The sequence below is a fragment of the Nerophis lumbriciformis genome, linkage group LG23, assembly GCF_033978685.3.
Source record: "Nerophis lumbriciformis linkage group LG23, RoL_Nlum_v2.1, whole genome shotgun sequence".
In the NCBI taxonomy this organism is placed as follows: Eukaryota; Metazoa; Chordata; class Actinopteri; order Syngnathiformes; family Syngnathidae; genus Nerophis; species Nerophis lumbriciformis.
The window spans coordinates 426268-446519 of NC_084570.2; the positions used below are offsets into that span (position 1 = coordinate 426268).

General features: G+C 38.9%; 1 protein-coding gene across 1 annotated transcript; it reads right to left on the minus strand.

The window, feature by feature from the left end:
- Positions 1 to 509: 509 nt before the first annotated feature.
- On the minus strand, positions 510 to 18555 carry LOC133622529 (glycerol-3-phosphate dehydrogenase 1-like protein). The gene is made up of 9 exons (XM_061985353.2): positions 18361 to 18555; positions 18101 to 18267; positions 15608 to 15785; positions 11238 to 11378; positions 11019 to 11157; positions 8452 to 8564; positions 8156 to 8389; positions 3327 to 3433; positions 510 to 954 (listed from the first exon to the last, which is right to left on the minus strand). Exons 1-9 carry the CDS (start codon positions 18409 to 18411, stop codon positions 858 to 860), a joined length of 1227 nt encoding a protein of 408 aa, XP_061841337.1. The 5' UTR covers positions 18412 to 18555; the 3' UTR covers positions 510 to 857.
- Between the last annotated feature and the right edge of the window lie 1697 nt (positions 18556 to 20252).

Below are 20252 nucleotides of genomic sequence, written 5' to 3' on the forward strand. Positions count from 1 at the left end.
TTATTTGTACTTTCTGAATAAATTATGTGATAATGTTCATCAGTCAACTCATTGGTGTTAATTTTCAATCTATCAAGATAAAAAAAAAAAAAATCAAAATAAAATTACAGGATTATATTTATGTAGTTTGATCATTTTCCTCAACATAATGTGTTTTTTTTTGTTTTTTTTACATATGTAGCACAATCTACAAAGATACAAAGAATTGCTATTGCGACATCTAGTGGACACGTTTAGAACAGCAGTTTCTTTCATTAAAAAAATTCGGCTTATTTTTATACTTCGCAAACTTATCCCGCGGGTCGGATAAAACCTGTTCGTGGGCCGTACGTTTGACACCCCTGGTCTAAATGAAATCAAATAACTGTTGCACCATATTGTCAATTTATTGAGATGCACGTGTATATTATGTATATATGTGTATATACATATGTATGAGGGCATGTAGTCATGTTCATCTGCACATAGACTTTGGGCACCCAGTACAATAAAAAAGGATCAAAATTCACTTTAAAAGTTGAAACATTTTATTAAAGACACTTTATCTCAAGTAACAAAATGTAGCGAAGCGATCAGATCCCAAATTGTTACACGTATTACGATGAAAAATAATTAAAAAAACAGCTTTTTGAAATTGTTAACATATAACCATATCAACATTTTATTGACATGAAGTTCAATCACAAATGAAGCTAAATTAAGACAGATCTTACAATACAAAAAAAAACAGATTAAAAAAAAATAGTGCTGGTTATGTCCCTCTAAACTGTACTTTTTGAACATGTTTGTCTACCTTTAAGGGTCACAAACATCCACAGGAGAAGCGGCAGTTCTCTCTTCTGCACACTTAAATCACCTTACATGTGTTCCGGGTGGTTCTGCAGGCAGGTGATGAACTCTTTCACCTCTTTGCCTTCAAAGCAGATCTGGTATATGGCTCCAAAGAGTGGGAACCTAAAGGAGAAAGATAATGAAAAGTTATTATCAAACATAAGTCAGACCCTTCAGGATTTCGCAATGTTGTGATCACATCAATTGACGCAAATTCAACCAATCCCCACGAAATATTGGATTGACCGTGCGACTTTGTCCAACCCGCAATATCCCAACAGATTTCAGCCAAATATAGTAATGTTTCTAATGGTACCCCAGCACCTCTAAAACCCTCAAATCAAGACTCCAAACATCCCAGAACAAGCTAGTCAGGTTACTTCAAGACCTCCGCCCCAGATCACACCTCACTCCTACCCACTTCTCCAAAGTGGGCTGGCTCAGGGTGGAGGACAGAGTCAAACAACTTGCACTGAGCCTAGTCTATAAAATCCGCTACACCTCCCTGATACCGAAGTACATGTCAAACTACTTCCAGAACGTAAATGACCGCCATAACCACAACACCAGGGGGAGCTCCACTAACCACGTTAAACCCAGATTCCCATCTAACAAAGGTCTTAACTCATTCTCCTTCTATGCCACATCAATATGGAATGCACTCCCAACAGGTGTAAAAGAAAGTGCATCTCTATCCTCCTTCAAAACCGTACTAAAAGAACACCTCCAGGCAACTTCAACCCTAAACTAACACCCTCCCTTCATCATCCCACCTCCTCGGATTGTAAATAATCAAATGTACAAACCCCGTTTCCATATGAGTTGGGAAATTGTGTTAGATGTAAATATAAACGGAATACAATGATTTGCAAATCATTTTCAAGCCATATTCAGTTGAATATGCTACAAAGACAACATATTTGATGTTCAAACTGATAAACATTTTTTTTTTGCAAATAATCATTAACTTTAGAATTTGATGCCAGCAACACGTGACAAAGAAGTTGGGAAAGGTGTCAATAAATACTGATAAAGTTGAGGAATGCTCATCAAACACTTATTTGGAACATCCCACAGGTGAACAGGCTAATTGGGAACAGGTGGGTGCCATGATTGGGTATAAAAGTAGATTCCATGAAATGCTCAGTCATTCACAAACAAGGATGGGGCGAGGGTCACCACTTTGTCAACAAATGCGTGAGCAAATTGTTGAACAGTTTAAGAAAAACCTTTCTCAACCAGCTATTGCAAGGAATTTAGGGATTTCACCATCTACGGTCCGTAATATCATCAAAGGGTTCAGAGAATCTGGAGAAATCACTGCACGTAAGCAGCTAAGCCCGTGACCTTCCATCCCTCAGGCTGTACTGCATCAACAAGCGACATCAGTGTGTAAAGGATATCACCACATGGCCTCAGGAACACTTCAGAAACCCACTGTCAGTAACTACAGTTGGTCGCTACATCTGTAAGTGCAAGTTAAAACTCTCCTATGCAAGGCGAAAACCGTTTATCAACAACACCCAGAAACGCTGTGGGCTTTGCTGGGCCTGAGATCATCTAAGATGGACTGATACAAAGTGGAAAAGTGTTCTGTGGTGTGACGAGTCCACATTTCAAATTGTTTTTGAAAACTGTGGACATCGTGTCCTCCGGACCAAAGAGGAAAAGAACCATCCGGATTGTTATAGGTGCAAAGTTGAAAAGCCAGCATCTGTGATGGTATGGGGGTGTATTAGTGCCCAAGACATGGGTAACTTACACATCTGTGAAGGCGCCATTAATGCTGAAAGGTACATACAGGTTTTGGAGCATCAAAGCAACGTTACCATGGACGCCCCTGCTTATTTCAGCAAGACAATGCCAAGCCACGTGTTACATCAACGTGGCTTCATAGTAAAAGAGTGCGGGTACTAGACTGGCCTGCCTGTAGTCCAGACCTGTCTCCCATTGAAAATGTGTGGCGCATTATGAAGCCTAAAATAGCACAACGGAGACCCCCGGACTGTTGAACAACTTAAGCTGTACATCAAGCAAGAATGGGAAAGAATTCCACCTGAGAAGCTTCAGAAATGTGTCTCCTCAGTTCCCAAACGTTTACTGAGTGTTGTTAAAAGGAAAGGCCATGTAACACAGTGGTGAACATGCCCTTTCCCAACTTCTTTAGCACGTGTTGCAGCCATGAAATTCTAAGTTAATTATTATTTGCAAAAAAAAATAAAGTTTATGAGTTTGAACATCAAATATGTTGTCTTTGTAGCATATTCAACTGAATATGGGTTGAAAAGGATTTGCAAATCATTGTATTCTGTTTATATTTACATCTAACACAATTTCCCAACTCATAAGGAAACGGGGTTTGTACTTATAATTGCAATTATAAGCTTCGACAATCACAAAAAAAAATCTTGTGAAATCCTGCAGAGACTGATCAGTGTCTTGTCAAGTCAATCTAGACAGGTCACAATGCATGACGTAATGGCGAGATGACTTACTTGCTGACCATGTCCTTCTTCTGAAGCATCTTGTAGACTTCAGCCGAAGTCTGTGGACCCTGCAGTTTCTGGCCATTGAGCATTTCAGCCTCCAGCTCTGCAATGGACTGTTGAACAACAACCGCAAGGTTTTTAATAGCGTTTACATGTATGTAGGAGTGTCCCGAGAACATTTTTTCACTTTCGACTGTCTGAATAATTGTATCTAAGTTATCACAAAACTTTGTGTTTCAATGAGTTCCCGGCGAGCAGACAAAATCTGTCTTTGATCTTACCAATCAAAAGGCTTGTAAAACTCCACTGTGTAGGATGGGGAGCGACATGAGGGTGTGGGTTTCTTTGATGTATTGTAATCCACAGGGAGATTTTGTCTTGACCTGAGATCTACAAAGCGGAGAGGAGGCAGGGCCTGACCCCCCTCCAGGCACCTTTTCTTTGAACTGTGTTGTGCCCAAAGGCAGCAACTGTTTTTACAACTCTTATTTTTCTGTGAAAGAGTGATTGGAGCACGTACTTGTTGGTCACAAAAAACATTCATGAAGTTTGCTTCTTTTATGAATTTATTATGGGTCGACTGAAAATGTGACCAAATCTGCTCAATTTGTGTTTCATCTGGACAAAGATAAGACCTTCTGGAGGAAAGTTCTGTGGTCAGATGAAACAAAAATGGAGCTGTTTGACCACAATACCCAGCAATGGAAGGAAAGGAAACTTAAGGTCCCGACCGAGATGCTGGTGCAGATCTACTCGGCCATCATAGAGTCCATTCTCACCTCCTCCATCACTGTGTGGTTTCCCCGGCGCCACAGTCTGGGACAAGCATCGACTGCAGCGCATCGTACGTGCTGCTGAGAAGGTTATTGGCTGCAGGCTCCCATCCCTCCAGGACCTGTTCTCCTCCAGGACCAGGAGGCGTGTGGGTCGGACCACAGCTGACTCTTCTCACCCTGGACACAAACTATTCTCCCTTCTCCCCTCAGGCAGGAGACTACGGTCCATTCAGACCCACACCCGCCGCCACCTGAACAGGTTTCCCCCTCGGCCATCAGGCACATGAACAATAACAAAATCTGATAGCTCAGTTACAGCTCATGTTATTACCTATTCTGTGTTATAGAATAGATGTAGAAGTGATTCCCAGAGCCCAAAAAAAGTCTGCGGACTATAGAGCGTTTTCTATTGGGGCTCCAGTACTCTGGAATGCCCTCCCGGTAACAATTAGAGATGCTACCTCAGTAGAAGCATTTAAGTCCCATCTTAAAACTCATTTGTATACTCTAGCCTTTAAATAGACCCCCTTTTTAGACCAGTTGATCTGCCGTTTCTTTTCTTTTCTCCTCTGCCCCCCTCTCCCTCGTGGAGGGGGGGGCACAAGTACGGTGGCCACGGATGAAGTGCTGGCTGTCCAGAGTCGGGACCCGGGGTGGACCGCTCGCCTGTGCATCGGTTGGGGACATCTCTGCACTGCTGACCCGTCTCCGCTTGGGATAGTCTCCTGCTGGCCCCACTATGGACTGGACTCTCACTATTATGTTGGATCCACTATGGACTGGACTCTCACAATATTATGCTAGATCCACTATGGACTAGACTCTCACACTATTATGTTAGATCCACTATGGACTGGACTCTCACACTATTATGTTAGATCCACTATGGACCGGACTCTCACACTATTATGTTAGATCCACTATGGACTGGACTCTCACACTATTATGTTAGATCCACTATGGACTGGACTCTCACACTATTATGTTAGATCCACTATGGACTGGACTCTCACACTATTATGTTAGATCCACTATGGACTGGACTCTCACAATATTATGTTAGATCCACTATGAACTGGACACTCACTATTATGCTAGATCCACTATAGACTGGACTCTCACACTATTATGTTAGGTCCACTATGGACTGGACTCTCACACTATTATGTTAGATCCACTATGGACTGGACTCTCACTATTATGTTAGATCCACTATGGACTGGACTCTCACTATTATGTTAGATCCACTATAGACTGGACTCTCACACTATTATGTTAGGTCCACCATGGACTGGACTCTCACACTATTATGTTAGATCCACTATGGACTGGACTCTCACTATTATGTTAGATCCACTATGGACTGGACTCTCACAATATTATATTAGATCCACTATGGACTGGACTCTCACACTATTATGTTAGATCCACTATGGATTGGACTCTCACTATTAGTGCTGGCTGTCCAGAGTCGGGACCCGGGGTGGACCGCTCGCCTGTGCATCGGTTGGGGACATCTCTGCGCTGCTGACCCGTCTCCGCTCGGGATAGTCTCCTGCTGGCCCCACTATGGACTGGACTCTCACTATTATGTTAGATCCACTATGGACTGGACTCTCACTATTATGTTAAATCCACTATGGACTGGACTTTCACAATATTATACTAGACCCACTCGACGTCCATTGCATCCGGTCTCCCCTAGAGGGGGGGAAGGGGTGGTCACCCACATCTGCGGTCCTCTCCAAGGTTTCTCAGTCATTCACATTGACATCCCACTGGGTTGTGAGGTTTTTTTTTTGTGGGCTCTGAAACGAGGATGTCGTTGTGGCTTTGAGACACTTGAGATTTAGGGCTATATAAATAAACATTGATTGATTGATTGATTGATTGATTTTATGTGTTTTATGTTGCACGATTGTACCAAGAAAAATTCCTAGTTTGTGAAGCCCTTCTCAAACAATGGCAATAAAACTATTCTGATTCTGATTCTGAATATGTTTGGAGGAGAAAAGGTGAGGCCTTTAATCCCAGGAACACCATAATACCGTCAAGCATGGTGGTGGTAGTATTATGCTCTGGGCCTATTTTGCTGCCAATGGAACTGGTGCTTTACAGAGAGTAAATGGGACAATGAAAAAGAAGGATTACCTCCAAATTCTTCAGGACAAGCTAAAATCATCAGCCCGGAGGTTGGGTCTTGGGCGCAGTTGGGTGTTCCAACAGGACAATGACCCCAAACACACGTTGGAATGGCTAAATCAGTCTAGAACTAAGGTTTTGGAATGGCCTTCCCAAAGCCCTGACCGTATGGACAATGCTGAAGAAACAAGTCCATGTCAGAAAACCAACACATTTAGCTGAACTGCACCAATTTTGTCCAGAGGAGTGGTCAAAAATTCAACCAGAATCTTGTGGATGGCTACCAAAAGTGCCTTATTGCAGTGAAACTTGCCAAGGGACTTGTAAGCAAATATTAACATTGCTGTATGCAATGTTCCCTCTAATTGTTGATGTGTGTGAGCAAACACAAAAACTCCCTGAGCATTCAGTGGAGCACATGTGAGCAACATCACACGTGGCAATACCAGCAGCACACCTGTCTCAAAACAATCTTTTATAATAACACTCAAATGAGAGGAGTTATTTTCATGAGATTATTTAGTGATTTGGCCCACTTGTAATGAAAATAAAAGAAATCTTGTTTTTCATAAGCTATGGATTAGTATTGTACAATATGTCTGGGTGGGGGTCCTGCTTTGGAAATCATTTGTACCCCCTTTCAGAGATCACATTTAGTTCCCCTTAAACATCCTCATGTTGCACAATGAAATGTAAGCATAGGGTGAAGTGTGCATTCCTGTAACTTCCTCTAGTAACAGCATTCCATGATTAATATCAATAAATTAACATTAATAATAAATGACAGTAGAATAAGCACACGTATGACTGAGGAGTCATAGTGTAACTTTGTGTGGTGTTTGAGTTGTCCGACTTTTTGTGTGGCCACAAACGCACCAGTGGCTTAGTGCTATGCGTGTTGGTGACAGATGACAAGTTGCTTTTGGCCTGCTTTGTACGGCAGAAAATGACTAGTTTTTCAAGATAGAAGTGGCAGAGGTAGTAGTCTGGGGTTCAATCCCGGGCTCGGGATCTTTCTGTGCGGAGTTTGCATGTTCTCCCCGTGACTGCGTGGGTTCCCTCCGGGTACTCCGGCTTCCTCCCACCTCCAAAGACATGCACCTGGGGATAAGTTGATTGGCAACACTAAATGGTCCCTAGTGTGTGAATGTGAGTGTGAATGTTGTCTGTCTATCTGTGTTGGCCCTGTGATGAGGTGGCGACTTGTCCAGGGTGTACCCCGCCTTCCGCCCGATTGTAGCTGAGATAGGCTCCAGCGCCCCCGTGACCCCGAAGGGAATAAGCGGTAGCAAATGGATGGATGGATGGAAGTTTTTTACTCATGTTTTTGGTGTGGTTATGGCCGAATATAAACAGTTTTGCTCAATAAAGTGATCGATATAATTCCTGTCCTCGAAGCATCTCGATAGACGTAACAATAATTGAACGGTGTTCAATTGAACGGTGTTGACGAACACCGTTATGGCCGCTTGTTGTCACTGTCACTCAGAGTTGCATTGCAAAATTACACAGAATAAATGTGTTTATTTTGTTTAGAATTCAGATGGGTTTGATTTGGTGCGCGGCATATATTTGCTGTGCGCAGAGGACGCTTGAGCAGTGCGCAATTGCACAGGCGCGCACCTTAGAGGGAACGTTGGCTGTATGTATACTTTTGACCCAGCACATTTGGTCACATTTTCAGTAGACCCATAATAAATTCATAAAAGAACCAAACTTCATGAATGTTTTTTTTGTGACCAACAAGTATGTGCTCCAATCACTCTATCACAAAAAAATAAGAGTTGTAGAAATGATTGGAAACTCAAGACAGCCATGACATCATGTTCTTTACAAGTTTGTAAACTTTTGACCACGACTGTATGTGTCTGTGAAAGGAATCTTAGGAGACAGGAAATTGTGCAAAAAAATAATCACCTTGGATGTTTTGACGAAGGCCTCTGCAACTTTGCGGTTTCGTCCTCCGTAGCAGGTGGTGATGAGGTCAGCGACGCCGCAGCTCTCCAGGAAGGTGCTGTAGTTCACTTGGCCCTTGCAGAACAACCTGGCGAAGGCAACCATCTCCATCAAACCCAGCCTGATAACCGCGGCCTTTGTGTTGTCGCCGAACCCGAGGCCGTCGCAGAAGCCAGCCCCCACGGCCACAATGTTCTGGCATGCCAAAAGAGTACAAAGTCATTTCCTACCCTTCTTACATCGTGAGTTCATAGTACCTTGAGGGCTCCACACAGCTCCACTGTGTCACTCTCCTGCACCACAGTCACGCGGAAGTTGGGAGTCTGAAGAAGCTCTTTGAAGATAAGTCCATTTGCTTCATTTTTTGAGCCTATGGATTTAGAAATAAAACATAAACAAAATGGGTAACAGAACCAGCACATTGCAAAAACTGAAATCTAAGTAAGATTAAATATCTCATATAAGGGTGATATTTGCTTATTTTCTGTCTGATAAGATAATTCTTCTCACTAAGCAGATATTATGTTAGAGTGTTTTACTTGTTTTAAGGGTTTTGGTCCTAAATTATCTCAGAAAGATATTACAGCTTGTTGCTGAGATTTTATCAATCAATCAATTCCTTTATTGTCATTGTCATAATAACACTTAAGTCATACATGTCAACAAGATTTTGTTTGATCTTTGTCTAGCAGCATAGAAAGTGCATTGAAGTGCAGGTTGACCATAGTTTACAGTTTAGCATTGTCAAGAAGATTGCGAATAGAGGGGTGTGGGGGTGGGAACAGTCAGATGTCTGATGGGTGTTATGTTGATGTTGCAGCAATGCAATGTCCAGAGCACAATTATTGAGGTGGTGAAGAGTGAGGTAATAAGATGGTCCGGGGCAGCAAATGGGCAGGTTGTTCATTTAGCAGTCTCACAGCCTAGGGATACAGACTGTGAGACATTCTGGTGGTCCTGGCGCGAATCGATCTATACCTCCTTCCAGAGGGTAGCAGGTTGAAGAGGCCATGTGCTGGGTGGTATCTGTCCTTCAGGATGTTATGTACTCGCTTTAGGCAGCGAGTTGTGTACATGGCACTCATCTCTGGGAGTATCGTCTTTGTAATTTTACCCGCCGCTTTAACCACTCGCTGGAGGGCCTGTTTGTTCGCTTTAGTGCAGCTAGCAAACCACACTAAAAAGCCGTAAGTGAGGACACTGCTGATGGCACAGTTGTAAAAGTTTACCATTGATTTCTGCGGAATGTTTGCGCATTTTAGTTTCCCCCCCCCAAAAAAGACGTTGTTGGGCCTATATTGAGTAAAACATGCTTGAAACTAGAATATCAACTGTTGCAAAGCTGTGTCATCAACACTCACGAATATAAAACTACTTTTTTAAAGTAATACTTTCTTATTTCAAGCATGAAAACAAAATCATGACTTTGACACAATTGTCTCATAATTAAAACAGATGACAGCCAAATGGACTTTGCTGTTTTATTTTCAATGAAACAATAGAAAACACGTACTCATATAGTAGTACAGTTGGCACAGTACAGTAAACTGACAGTTACTATTTAAACATTTTACATTTCTAACAATTTTGAACAGAAATAGTTCATGCACACTGCAAAAAGTCAGTGCTCAAAAACAAGAAAAAAATAAATAAAAATGAGGGGTATTTTACTTGAACTAAGCAAAATTATCTGCCAATAGAACCAGAAAATTCGGATTGTCAAGACTTTCCAAAACAAGTAAAATTAGGTAACCTCAATGAATCCAAAATACCTTAAAATAAGTATATTCTCACTAATAACAAGTGCACTTTTCTTTGTAGAAAAAAAATAAAGACCTTTTTGCTCAATATGTTGAAAAATATTCTTAAATTGAGCAAATGCTAGTGCCATTATCTTGACATAATGATATGCATCATGAATTTTTTTTTCATGCTTGAAGTAAGAAATTATTACTTTAAAGAAGTAGTTTTATACTTGTGAGTGTTGATGACACAGCTTTGCAACAGTTGATATTCTAGCTTCAAGCATGTTTTATTCAATATAGGACATCAAATCTCAGCAACAAGCTGTAATATATTACTGAGATCATTTAGGTCCAAAACACTTAAAACAAGTAAAAGACTCTAATATAAAATCTGCTTAGTGAGAAGAATTATCTTATCAGACAAAAAAAATTAACAAATATCACCCTTATTTGAGATATTTAATCTTACTTAGATTTCAGTTTTTGCAGTGCACATTCAGATAAATTCTTCAAAATTACAATAAAAAAAAATTTGGCCGGGGGCCGGGCTGTATATATGCGCACTTGGCGCGATGATGTCATGTTATTGATGGAAAAATGCATTTTTAGACAATATGATTTGCCTGAGCGGCTAGGAGACCCCGAGAGTAACAAGCGCTTGCCTTGTTGCCTTTCCATTAAGAACAATAAATTAGTTTTTAGTGTAAGTTTGCTGGTTTCAAGAAATGTAATGCCGAGCGCATATCATTATGTCAAGATAATGGCACTAGCATTTACTTCATTTAAGAATATTTTTCAACATATTGAGCAAAAAGGTCTCTTTTTTTTCTACCAAGAAAAGTGCACTTGTTATTAGTGAGAATATTCTTATTTTAAGGTATTTTTGGGTTCATTGAGGTTAGTTAATTTTACTTGTTTTGGAAAGTCTTGACAAGCCAAATTTTCTTGTTCTATTGGCAGATAAATTTGCTTAGTTCAAATAAAATACACCTAATTTTTTTTTTCTTGTTTTTGAACACTGACTTTTTGCAGTGCAAGCACTGATAATCAACTAAAAATAATACAAAAATTTGTCTCACCAATGGTCGTTTCACAGAACTTCCCATCTGCCACCTCACTGGCGATGTTGGCCCCCATCAGGACGCTGACATCCACCTCTAGTTTCTCTCTAATGATGTCTGAAATGAGCTTCAGTCCATTGGGACCCTCGTCAATGCCCTGCAATTACGTGGGGAATCACACAGCCTTAAAATGTTTCGCTCTCGCCATCAGAAGGTGCGACGCTAAGAGAATATCACTTTGATGAGGGAAATGCCGATAGCCCCGTCTGCAATGTGAGGCTTTATCTGGTCACAAATACCGCTGATGAATTGATGTGGGATGACAAAAATGAGCAACTTGGCTCCTTTCACGGCCTCTGAGACATCTGGAACAGCCACCTGTCCAAAAAAAAAAAAAAAAACAGTACCAAAGTGAGGGCACACACTGCTGTGCTTTTTCTTTTGCTCTTTTCAAGAGATCTGTACAGTGACTTGTTTTAAAAGATTAACGGTAAATAGAGATGTCCGATAATATCAGACTGCCGATATCAGCCGATAAATGCTTTAAAATGTAATATCGGAAATTATCGGTATCAAAATTATCGGTATCGATTTCAAAAAGTAAAATGTATGACTTTTTAAAACGCCGCTGTGTACACGGACGTAGGGAGAAGTACAGAGCGCCAATAAACCTTGAAAGCACTGCCTTTGCTTGCCGACCCAGTCACATAATATCTACAGCTTTTGACACACTCACAAGTGAATGCCAGGCATACTTGGTCAACAGCCATACAGGTCACACTGAGGGTGGCCGTATAAACACCTTTAACACTGTTATAAATATGCGCCACACTGTGAACCCACACCAAACAAGAATGACAAACACATTTCGGGAGAACATCCGCACCGTAACACAACATAAACACAACAGAACAAATACCCAGAACCTCTTGCAGCACTAACTCTTCCGGGACGCTACAATATACACCCTCCCTACCCCCACCCCCCACCTCAACCTCCTAATGCTCTCTGAGGGGGAGCTTGTCCCAAATTCCAAGCTGCTGTTTTGTGGCATGTTAAAAAAAAATAATGCACTTTGCGACTTCAATAATAAATATGGCAGTGTCATGTTGGCATTTTTTTCCATAACTTGAGTTGATTTATTTTGGAAAACCTTGTTACATTGTTTAATGCATCCAGCGGGGCATCACAACAAAATTAGGCATAATAATGGGTTAATTCCACCACTGTATATATCGGTATCGGTTGATAACGGTATCGTTAATTAAGATTTGGACAATATCGGAATATCGGCAAAAAAGCCATTATCGGACATCTCTAACTGTAAACTTATCAATGGTAAGTACAAAAAATGAGATAACAGAACAAACCAATTCTGTCATAAAGTCACTCTAAATATGTTTTTTAAATACTGTTAGAAAACAAAATTGTACTGAAAACAAAAACAAGTTATGAACAACAGAAAATACATGAGTACAATTCTCTACAACTGTAAGAGTACTAGGTTGCCAATAAGTACAGATGATTATTCTATCTTATCAGACCACTGAGTAGCATGAGCTCGTGGAGGGCAGATCCTGTTATTGCGTGTACAATAGAAAGGGTGGTATCATTATCAAATTGATAATAACGTGATGCGATCAGAATTTCTCTGATTGTATTGTGTATTTTGTGTAATACTGTTACATTGTAAAAAGTATTATATGTGCTGTTAGGTGTACTAGTCACATACAGTTCTTGGGTACACTGCAAAAACTGAAATCTAAGTAAGATGAAATATCTCAAATAAGGGTGATATTTGCTTATTTTCTGTCTGATAAGATCATTCTTCTCACTAAGCAGATTTTATGTTAGAGTGTTTTACTTGTTTTAAGTGTTTTGGTCCTAAATGATCTCAGTAAGATATTACAGCTTGTTGCTGAGATTTGATGACCTATATTGAGTAAAACATGCTTGAAACTAGAATATCAAGTGTTGCAAAGCTGTGTCATCAACACTCACAAGTATAAAAGTACTTTTTTAAAGTCATCATTTCTTATTTCAAGCATGAAAAAAAAAATCATGACTTTGACACAATTGTGTCGCATAATTAAAACAGATGACAGCCAAATGGACTTTGCTGTTTTATTATCAATGAAACAATAGAAAACAGGTACTCATATAGTAGTACAGTTGGCACAGTACAGTAAACTGACAGTTAATATTTAAACATTTAACATTTCTAACAATTTTGAACAGAAATAGTTCATGCACATTCAGATGAATTCTTCAAAATTACAATTAAAACATTTTTGGTTGGGCTGTATATATGCGCACTAATTGACTGAAAGAGCACGCACTTGGCGCGATGATGTCATGTTATCCATGGAAAAATGCATTTTTAGACAAAATGATTTGCCTGAGCGGCTAGGAGACCCCGAGAGTAACAAGCGGTTGCCTTGTTGCCTTTCCATTAAGAACAACAAATTAGTTTTTAGTATAAGTTTGCTGGTTTCAAGAAATGTAATGCCGAGTGCATATCATTATGTCAAGATAATGGCACTAGCATTTACTTCATCTAAGAACTTTTTTTCAACATATTGAACAAAAAGGTCTCTTTTTTTCTACCAAGAAAAGTGCACTTGTTGTTAGTGAGAATATACTTATTTTAAGGTATTTGTTGGTTAATTGAAGTTAGCTAATTTTACTTGTTTCAGAAAGTCTTGACAAGCCAAATTTTCTTGTTCTATTGGCAGATAATTTTGCTTAGTTGAAATAAAATACCCCTAATTTATTTTTTCTTGTTTTTGAACACTGACTTTTTGCAGTGTATAAATGACAAATCAAATGTGTAAATTAATATTTAACTTCACTTTTATCTTTATTGAAGACTCTTGTTGGTGAAGACAGCAATGAGCATAGAGCATATTTTTTTTAAATGTCTTCCTTGATTTAAAGGGGAACATTATCACCAGACCTATGTAAGGGTCAATATATACCTTGATGTTGCAGAAAAAAGACCATATATTTTTTTTACCGATTTCCGAACTCTAAATGGGTGAATTTTGGCGAATTAAACGCCTTTCTATTATTCGCTCTCGGAGCGACGTCACATCGGGAAGCAATCTGCCATTTTCTCAAACACATTACAAACACCGAGTCAAATCAGCTCTGTTATTTTCCGTTTTTTCGACTGTTTTCCGTACCTTGGAGACATCATGCCTCGTCGGTGTGTTGTCGGAGGGTGTAACAACACCAACAGGGACGGATTCAAGTTGCACCAGTGGCCCAAAGATGCCAAAGTGGCAAGAAATTGGACGTTTGTTCCACACACTTTACCCACGAAAGCTATGCTACGACAGAGATGGCAAGAATGTGTGGATATCCTGCGACACTCAAAGCAGATGCATTTCCAACGATAAAGTCAAAGAAATCTGCCGCCAGACCCCCAGGAAAAGAGAGCGGATGAGGGTATGTCTACAGAATATATTAATTGAGGAAAACTGGGCTGTCTGCACTCTCAAAGTGCATGTTGTTGCCAAATGTATTTCATATGCTGTAAACCTAGTTCATAGTTGTTAGTTTCCTTTAATGCCAAACAAACACATACCAATCGTTGGTTAGAAGGCGATCGCCGAATTCGTCCTCGCTTTCTCCCGTGTCGCTGGCTGTCGTGTCGTTTTCCTCGGTTTCGCTTGCATACGGTTCAAACCGATATGGCTCAATAGCTTCAGTTTCTTCTTCAATTTTGTTTTCGCTACCTGCCTCCACACTACAACCATCCGTTTCAATACATGCGTAATCTGTTGAATCGCTTAAACCGCTGAAATCCGAGTCTGAATCCGAGCTAATGTCGCTATAAACTTGCTGTTCTATCCGCCATGTTTGTTTGTATTGGCATCACTGTGTGACATCACAGGAAAATGGACGGGTGTATATAACGATGGTTAAAATCAGGCACTTTGAAGCTTTTTTCAGGGATATTGCGTGATGGGTAAAATTTTGAAAAAAAACTTCGAAAAATATAATAAGCCACTGGGAACTGATTTTTAACGGTTTTAACCCTTCTGAAATTGTGATAATGTTCCCCTTTAAATAGTGTTTCTCACCTTTTCCAGTATATCAAAGTACTGGCCCTCACAATTTTTGGGGCCCCATGATGGCTTATTTTGCAGCAGTACTCAATAAGGAAAAGCACAGAAACTGAGTCACCAATGGGCAGGATTTTTTGTTTGGGTTCTTGATTCTGTGGAATTATTTACTGGCAAACAGAGTAGTTTGTTCCGCATTTTGGTTGTATGACAATTTTCGAAGGGCATACATAACTTTGGTGAAATATGGGTCAACATTTCTGACTCATATAAAAACCGCTGCTTTTTAAGACAGAGTAATGTTAAATTAACGTCTTATTGTGTTTTATTTTGATTACAATCAACAAATGAAAGGCAAGGAAGACAAAATAATTCAAGGATCATGAAAAATGTCAAGTAAAAAGTATCAGTATTGTATTTACTTGGTATCGGATCAATTTCAGAATTTGCAGTGTCGCCATTATTCGCCTACCCAAGTCAAAAATGTCTTACATCTTGATTAATGACACTTCCAATGTATGAATATTGGACATTTACCACATTCTTTGGCAGCTTGTGACCAGGCAAATATTTGACGTTTTCGTGCTCCGTGTTGATGATCTCCGTCAGCTTTCTCCCAGAGACCACTTCCTCATAAACCCACATGTTCACCAGTGGCTCAAACCGGTTGGAAGCTCTGACATTTTTCCCTACGATTTTGGCAATTGAAGAGCCCCTTTAAAAAGAACAATATGATTAATTAAGAAATACGTTTGTGTAAAAGCTAATACAATTGCAATACAACACAGAAACCAATTCAAAGTAGTTATACATAGAGACATCGTAAATGCTGAAGAATCATAGACTTGCCTTTTGAGGTCAATGTATGACTTGATTAAAGTACAGTGTTTTATGTTCCTGAATTCAAACACAGTGTTCCTGTTTAAACTGTGTGTGATGTTAAAGTGGCCAAAAATATTAAATATACTTGTTAAATCAGGGGTGTTAAACTCGTTTTAGCTCAGGGGCCGCATGGAGGAAAATCTGTGCACACGCAGGCCGGACTATTAAAATCATGGCATTAAAACTACAAAATAAAGACAACTTCAGATTGTTTTCTTTGTCTTACTTAGGCCAAAAATAGAACAAACACATTCTGAAAATATTAAATACCGGCAGCGGTAAAGTTTAGATCCATGAAGGAAAAAAGAAAGTGAATTAATACATTTACATATGCATAAAAATGTGTTTTCTGTTGTATTTCTTTATTTTTATGAATTAAGTAACGTTTATGACAACCTTTTCCCAAAACACAATATAGAATGTGAGCTCTAACAGGATAATGCATACATTTATTATTTTGTTTTCAAAACGGTTACAAAAAAGCGGGACCCCAAAAATGTAATGTGGGACCCCATTTTTATGACTTGATGGGGTCCCTGGGACCCCATTTTGAAAATTCCTAGCGCCAACACTGATGGGAGTATTGGTGCGTGCAAAACAGCAGCAGCCGGCTGTGGCCTGCGGGCCGGTTCTAATACTAATAAGATATCATCCCGGGGGCCATAGATCATTCATTCGCACCTTGACTTTGACACCACTGCTGTAGATGCACACCATAGAATAAATTTTATATATATATATATATATATATATATATATACATATATATATATATATATATAGTCGAGGTTTCTGTGGTGTATCCGTTATACAGTGCTCAATACCGGGGTAGAGCAGAATATACGTTAGGTCAGACAAAAACACAGATTCTATATCATCCCGACAAGCCTGTTTCGCAGGGAAACCTGTTAAAAATGGGGTCCCACTTTTTTGTAACAGTTTTGAAAAAAAATTATAAATGTATGCATTATCCTGTTATAGCTCACATTCCATATTGTGTTTTGGAAAACGGTTGTCATAAACGTTACTTAATTCATTAAAAAAACAATACAAAAGAAAACAAATTTCAGTTATAAACATGACTTGACTTGATAGGGTCCCTGGGACCCCATTTTGAAAATTCCTAGCGCCAACACTGATGGAGTATTGGTGCGTGCAAAAACAGCAGCAGGCGGCTGTGGCTTGCGGGCCGGTTCTAATACTAATCAAATATCATCCCCGGGGGCCATAGATCATTCATTTGCGGGCCGGAACTAGCCTGCGGGCCTTGACTTTGACACCACTGATGTAGATGTACACCATAGAATCAATTATGTATATATACATACTGTATATATATATATATATATATAGTCGAGGTTTCTGTGGTGTATCCGTTATACAGTGCTCAATACCGGGGTAGAGCAGAATATACGTTAGGTCAAACAAAAACACAGAGGCTATATCATCCCTACAAGCCTGTTTCACAGGTTTCCCTGCGAAACAGGGAAAAATGGGGTCCCACTTTTTTGTAACCGTTTTGAAAAAAAATTATAAATGTATGCATTATCCTGTTATAGCTCACATTCTATATTGTGTTTTGGAAAAAGGTTGTCATAAACGTTACTTAAATCATTAAAAAATAATACAAAAGAAATCAAATTTCAGTTATAAACATGACTTGACTTGATAGGGTCCCTTGGACCCCGTTTTGAAAATTCCTAGTGCCAACACTGATGGAGTATTGGTGCGTGCAAAACTGCAGCAGGCGGCTGTGGCCTGCGGGCCGGTTCTAATACTAATCAGATATCATCCCCGGGGGCCATAGATCATTCATTCGCGGGCCGGATCTGGCCCGCGGGCCTTGACTTTGACACCACTGTGTTAAATAAAACCGCTGCCTTGTTTTTAATGAATACTTAGGCCTGCTACGCTACTGCAGTTTAATGTTGGTCAATGGTACTTGGTGAAATGGGTTTGAGAACCGCTGTTCTCGGTTAATAGTTAGGATTAGCAACATGTGTCGTGCATATATTTAGTGCTCCAATGGACTGAAAACTGACTTATAACTACTTGACATGGTTTATTTTCCACTTTAAAGTAAAACAAAGCAAAACTAAAACAGTAGCTTATTGGAAAACATGCGTGGGAAAAAAAATGCCAATTTACCAGTTTCCTGATCCCACGATGCAGACTTTAGTCCCAGGCATGTTGGTTCGTGTTCGGCTTTCTAAATCCCGGACTGTACTGCAACTATACTTTTTATCTTTGGCGTATCGTAACTTCCTTATACGCCCACACGGCGCCAATGATTCATCAGCCACCCATGATTTCCACTGCAACGAAATCGCATTTAAAAAAACAACAACAATCAATACAAATAAAACAATTTGTAAAACCGCACATTTTATTTGTTACAACATGCTCACCATTCGACGCGAACAGGTTTGGCTGCGAATTTCATAACGTGCGATAAACATGTTTAAACACTACGCACCTTACATTGGCATCTTTAAATTAAGTCAAATGTATTCACATAATTTAATTTTTTTACAGTAGGTAACGCCATAGAGTAGATAGAGGGCAAAATGTTACTATTAGTTTTGACCAACGTCACACCGGAAACGTCTATTCTAGAAACTTCCGGTGATATAGTTCACAAGAAAATAAGGCTAATTACACAATATTTTTTAAACAATCTAAAACAACTTTCAAATTATGTTTATTTAATTGAATTTACTTATATTATTTATACTTAAAAAATGAAAGGGAACCCCATAGAATAAATACAGGCAAAATGTTACTATTAGTTTTGGCCAACGTCGCACCGGAAACGTCTATTCTAGAAACTTCCGGTGATATAGTTCACAAGAAAATAAGGCTAATTACACAATATTTTTTAAACAATCTAAAACAACTTTCAAATTATGTTTATTTAATTGAATTTACTTATATTATTTATACTTAAAAAATGAAAGGGAACACCATAGAATAAATACAGGCAAAATGTTACTATTAGTTTTGGCCAACGTCGCACCGGAAACGTCTATTCTAGAAACTTCCGGTGATATAGTTCACAAGAAAATAAGGCTAATTACACAATATTTTTTTAAACAATCTAAAACATCTTTCAAATTATGTTTATTTAATCAAATTTGATTATATTATTTATACTTAAAAATGAAAGGGATCGCCATAGAATAGATACAGGCAAAATGTTACTATTAGTTTAACCAACGTAACCCCGGAAACGTCTATGCCCGAAACTTCCGGTGATATAGTTCACAAGAAAATAAGGCTAATTACACAATATTTTTTAAACAATCTAAAACATCTTTCAAATTATGTTTATTTAATTGAATTTACTTATATCATTTATACTTAAAAAATGAAAGGGAACGCCATAGAATAGATACAGGCAAAATGTTACTATTAGTTTTAACCAACGTCACACCGGAAACGTCTATTCTAGAAACTTCCGGTGATATAGTTTACAAGAAAATACACAATATTTTTTCAACAATCTAAAACATCTTTCAAATTATGTTTATTTAATTATATTTACTTATATTATTCATACTTAAAATACGGGCAACATGTTACTATTAGTTTTAACCAGAATGGCGACGTACACCAGTTTACTAACTACAGACCAGTTTCATTACTTACACAATTCTCCAAAATCATGGAAAAATTATTCAATAGTCGATTAAATTTATTTATCAACAAAAGTGGGACGCTCGTGGAGAACCAATATGGATTACGAGCAAATATCTCAACATCAATAGCATTAATCAAAATAACAGAGGAAATTACCAATGCAATAGATGGTAAAGAATGGGCGGCAGCAGTATTCATGGACTTAACAAAAGCATTTGACACAATTAATCATGATATTTTAATACGAAAATTAGAACAATATGGCATCAGAGGTTTGGTATTGAATTGGGTAAGAAGCTATTTAACCAACAGGAAGCAATATGTGAATGGGTGAAAATATGTCAACACGGCTAGATATATCCTGTGGTGTACCCCAGGGATCAATACTGGGACCAAGATTGTTTAATCTTTATATAAACGACATTTGTAAAGTTACAAAGGACTTAAAGTTAGATTTATTTGCAGACGACACAACTGCTTTCTGTTCAGGAGAGAGCACACAGAAGATAATACAAATAATAACAGAAGAAATGAACAAATTAAAAAGATGGTTTGACAAAAACAGACTATCTTTGAATCTCAGTAAAACTAAAATAATGCTATTTGGTAACAGTAGAAAAGAGCATCATATCCGAATACAAATAGACGGAGTAGACATCGA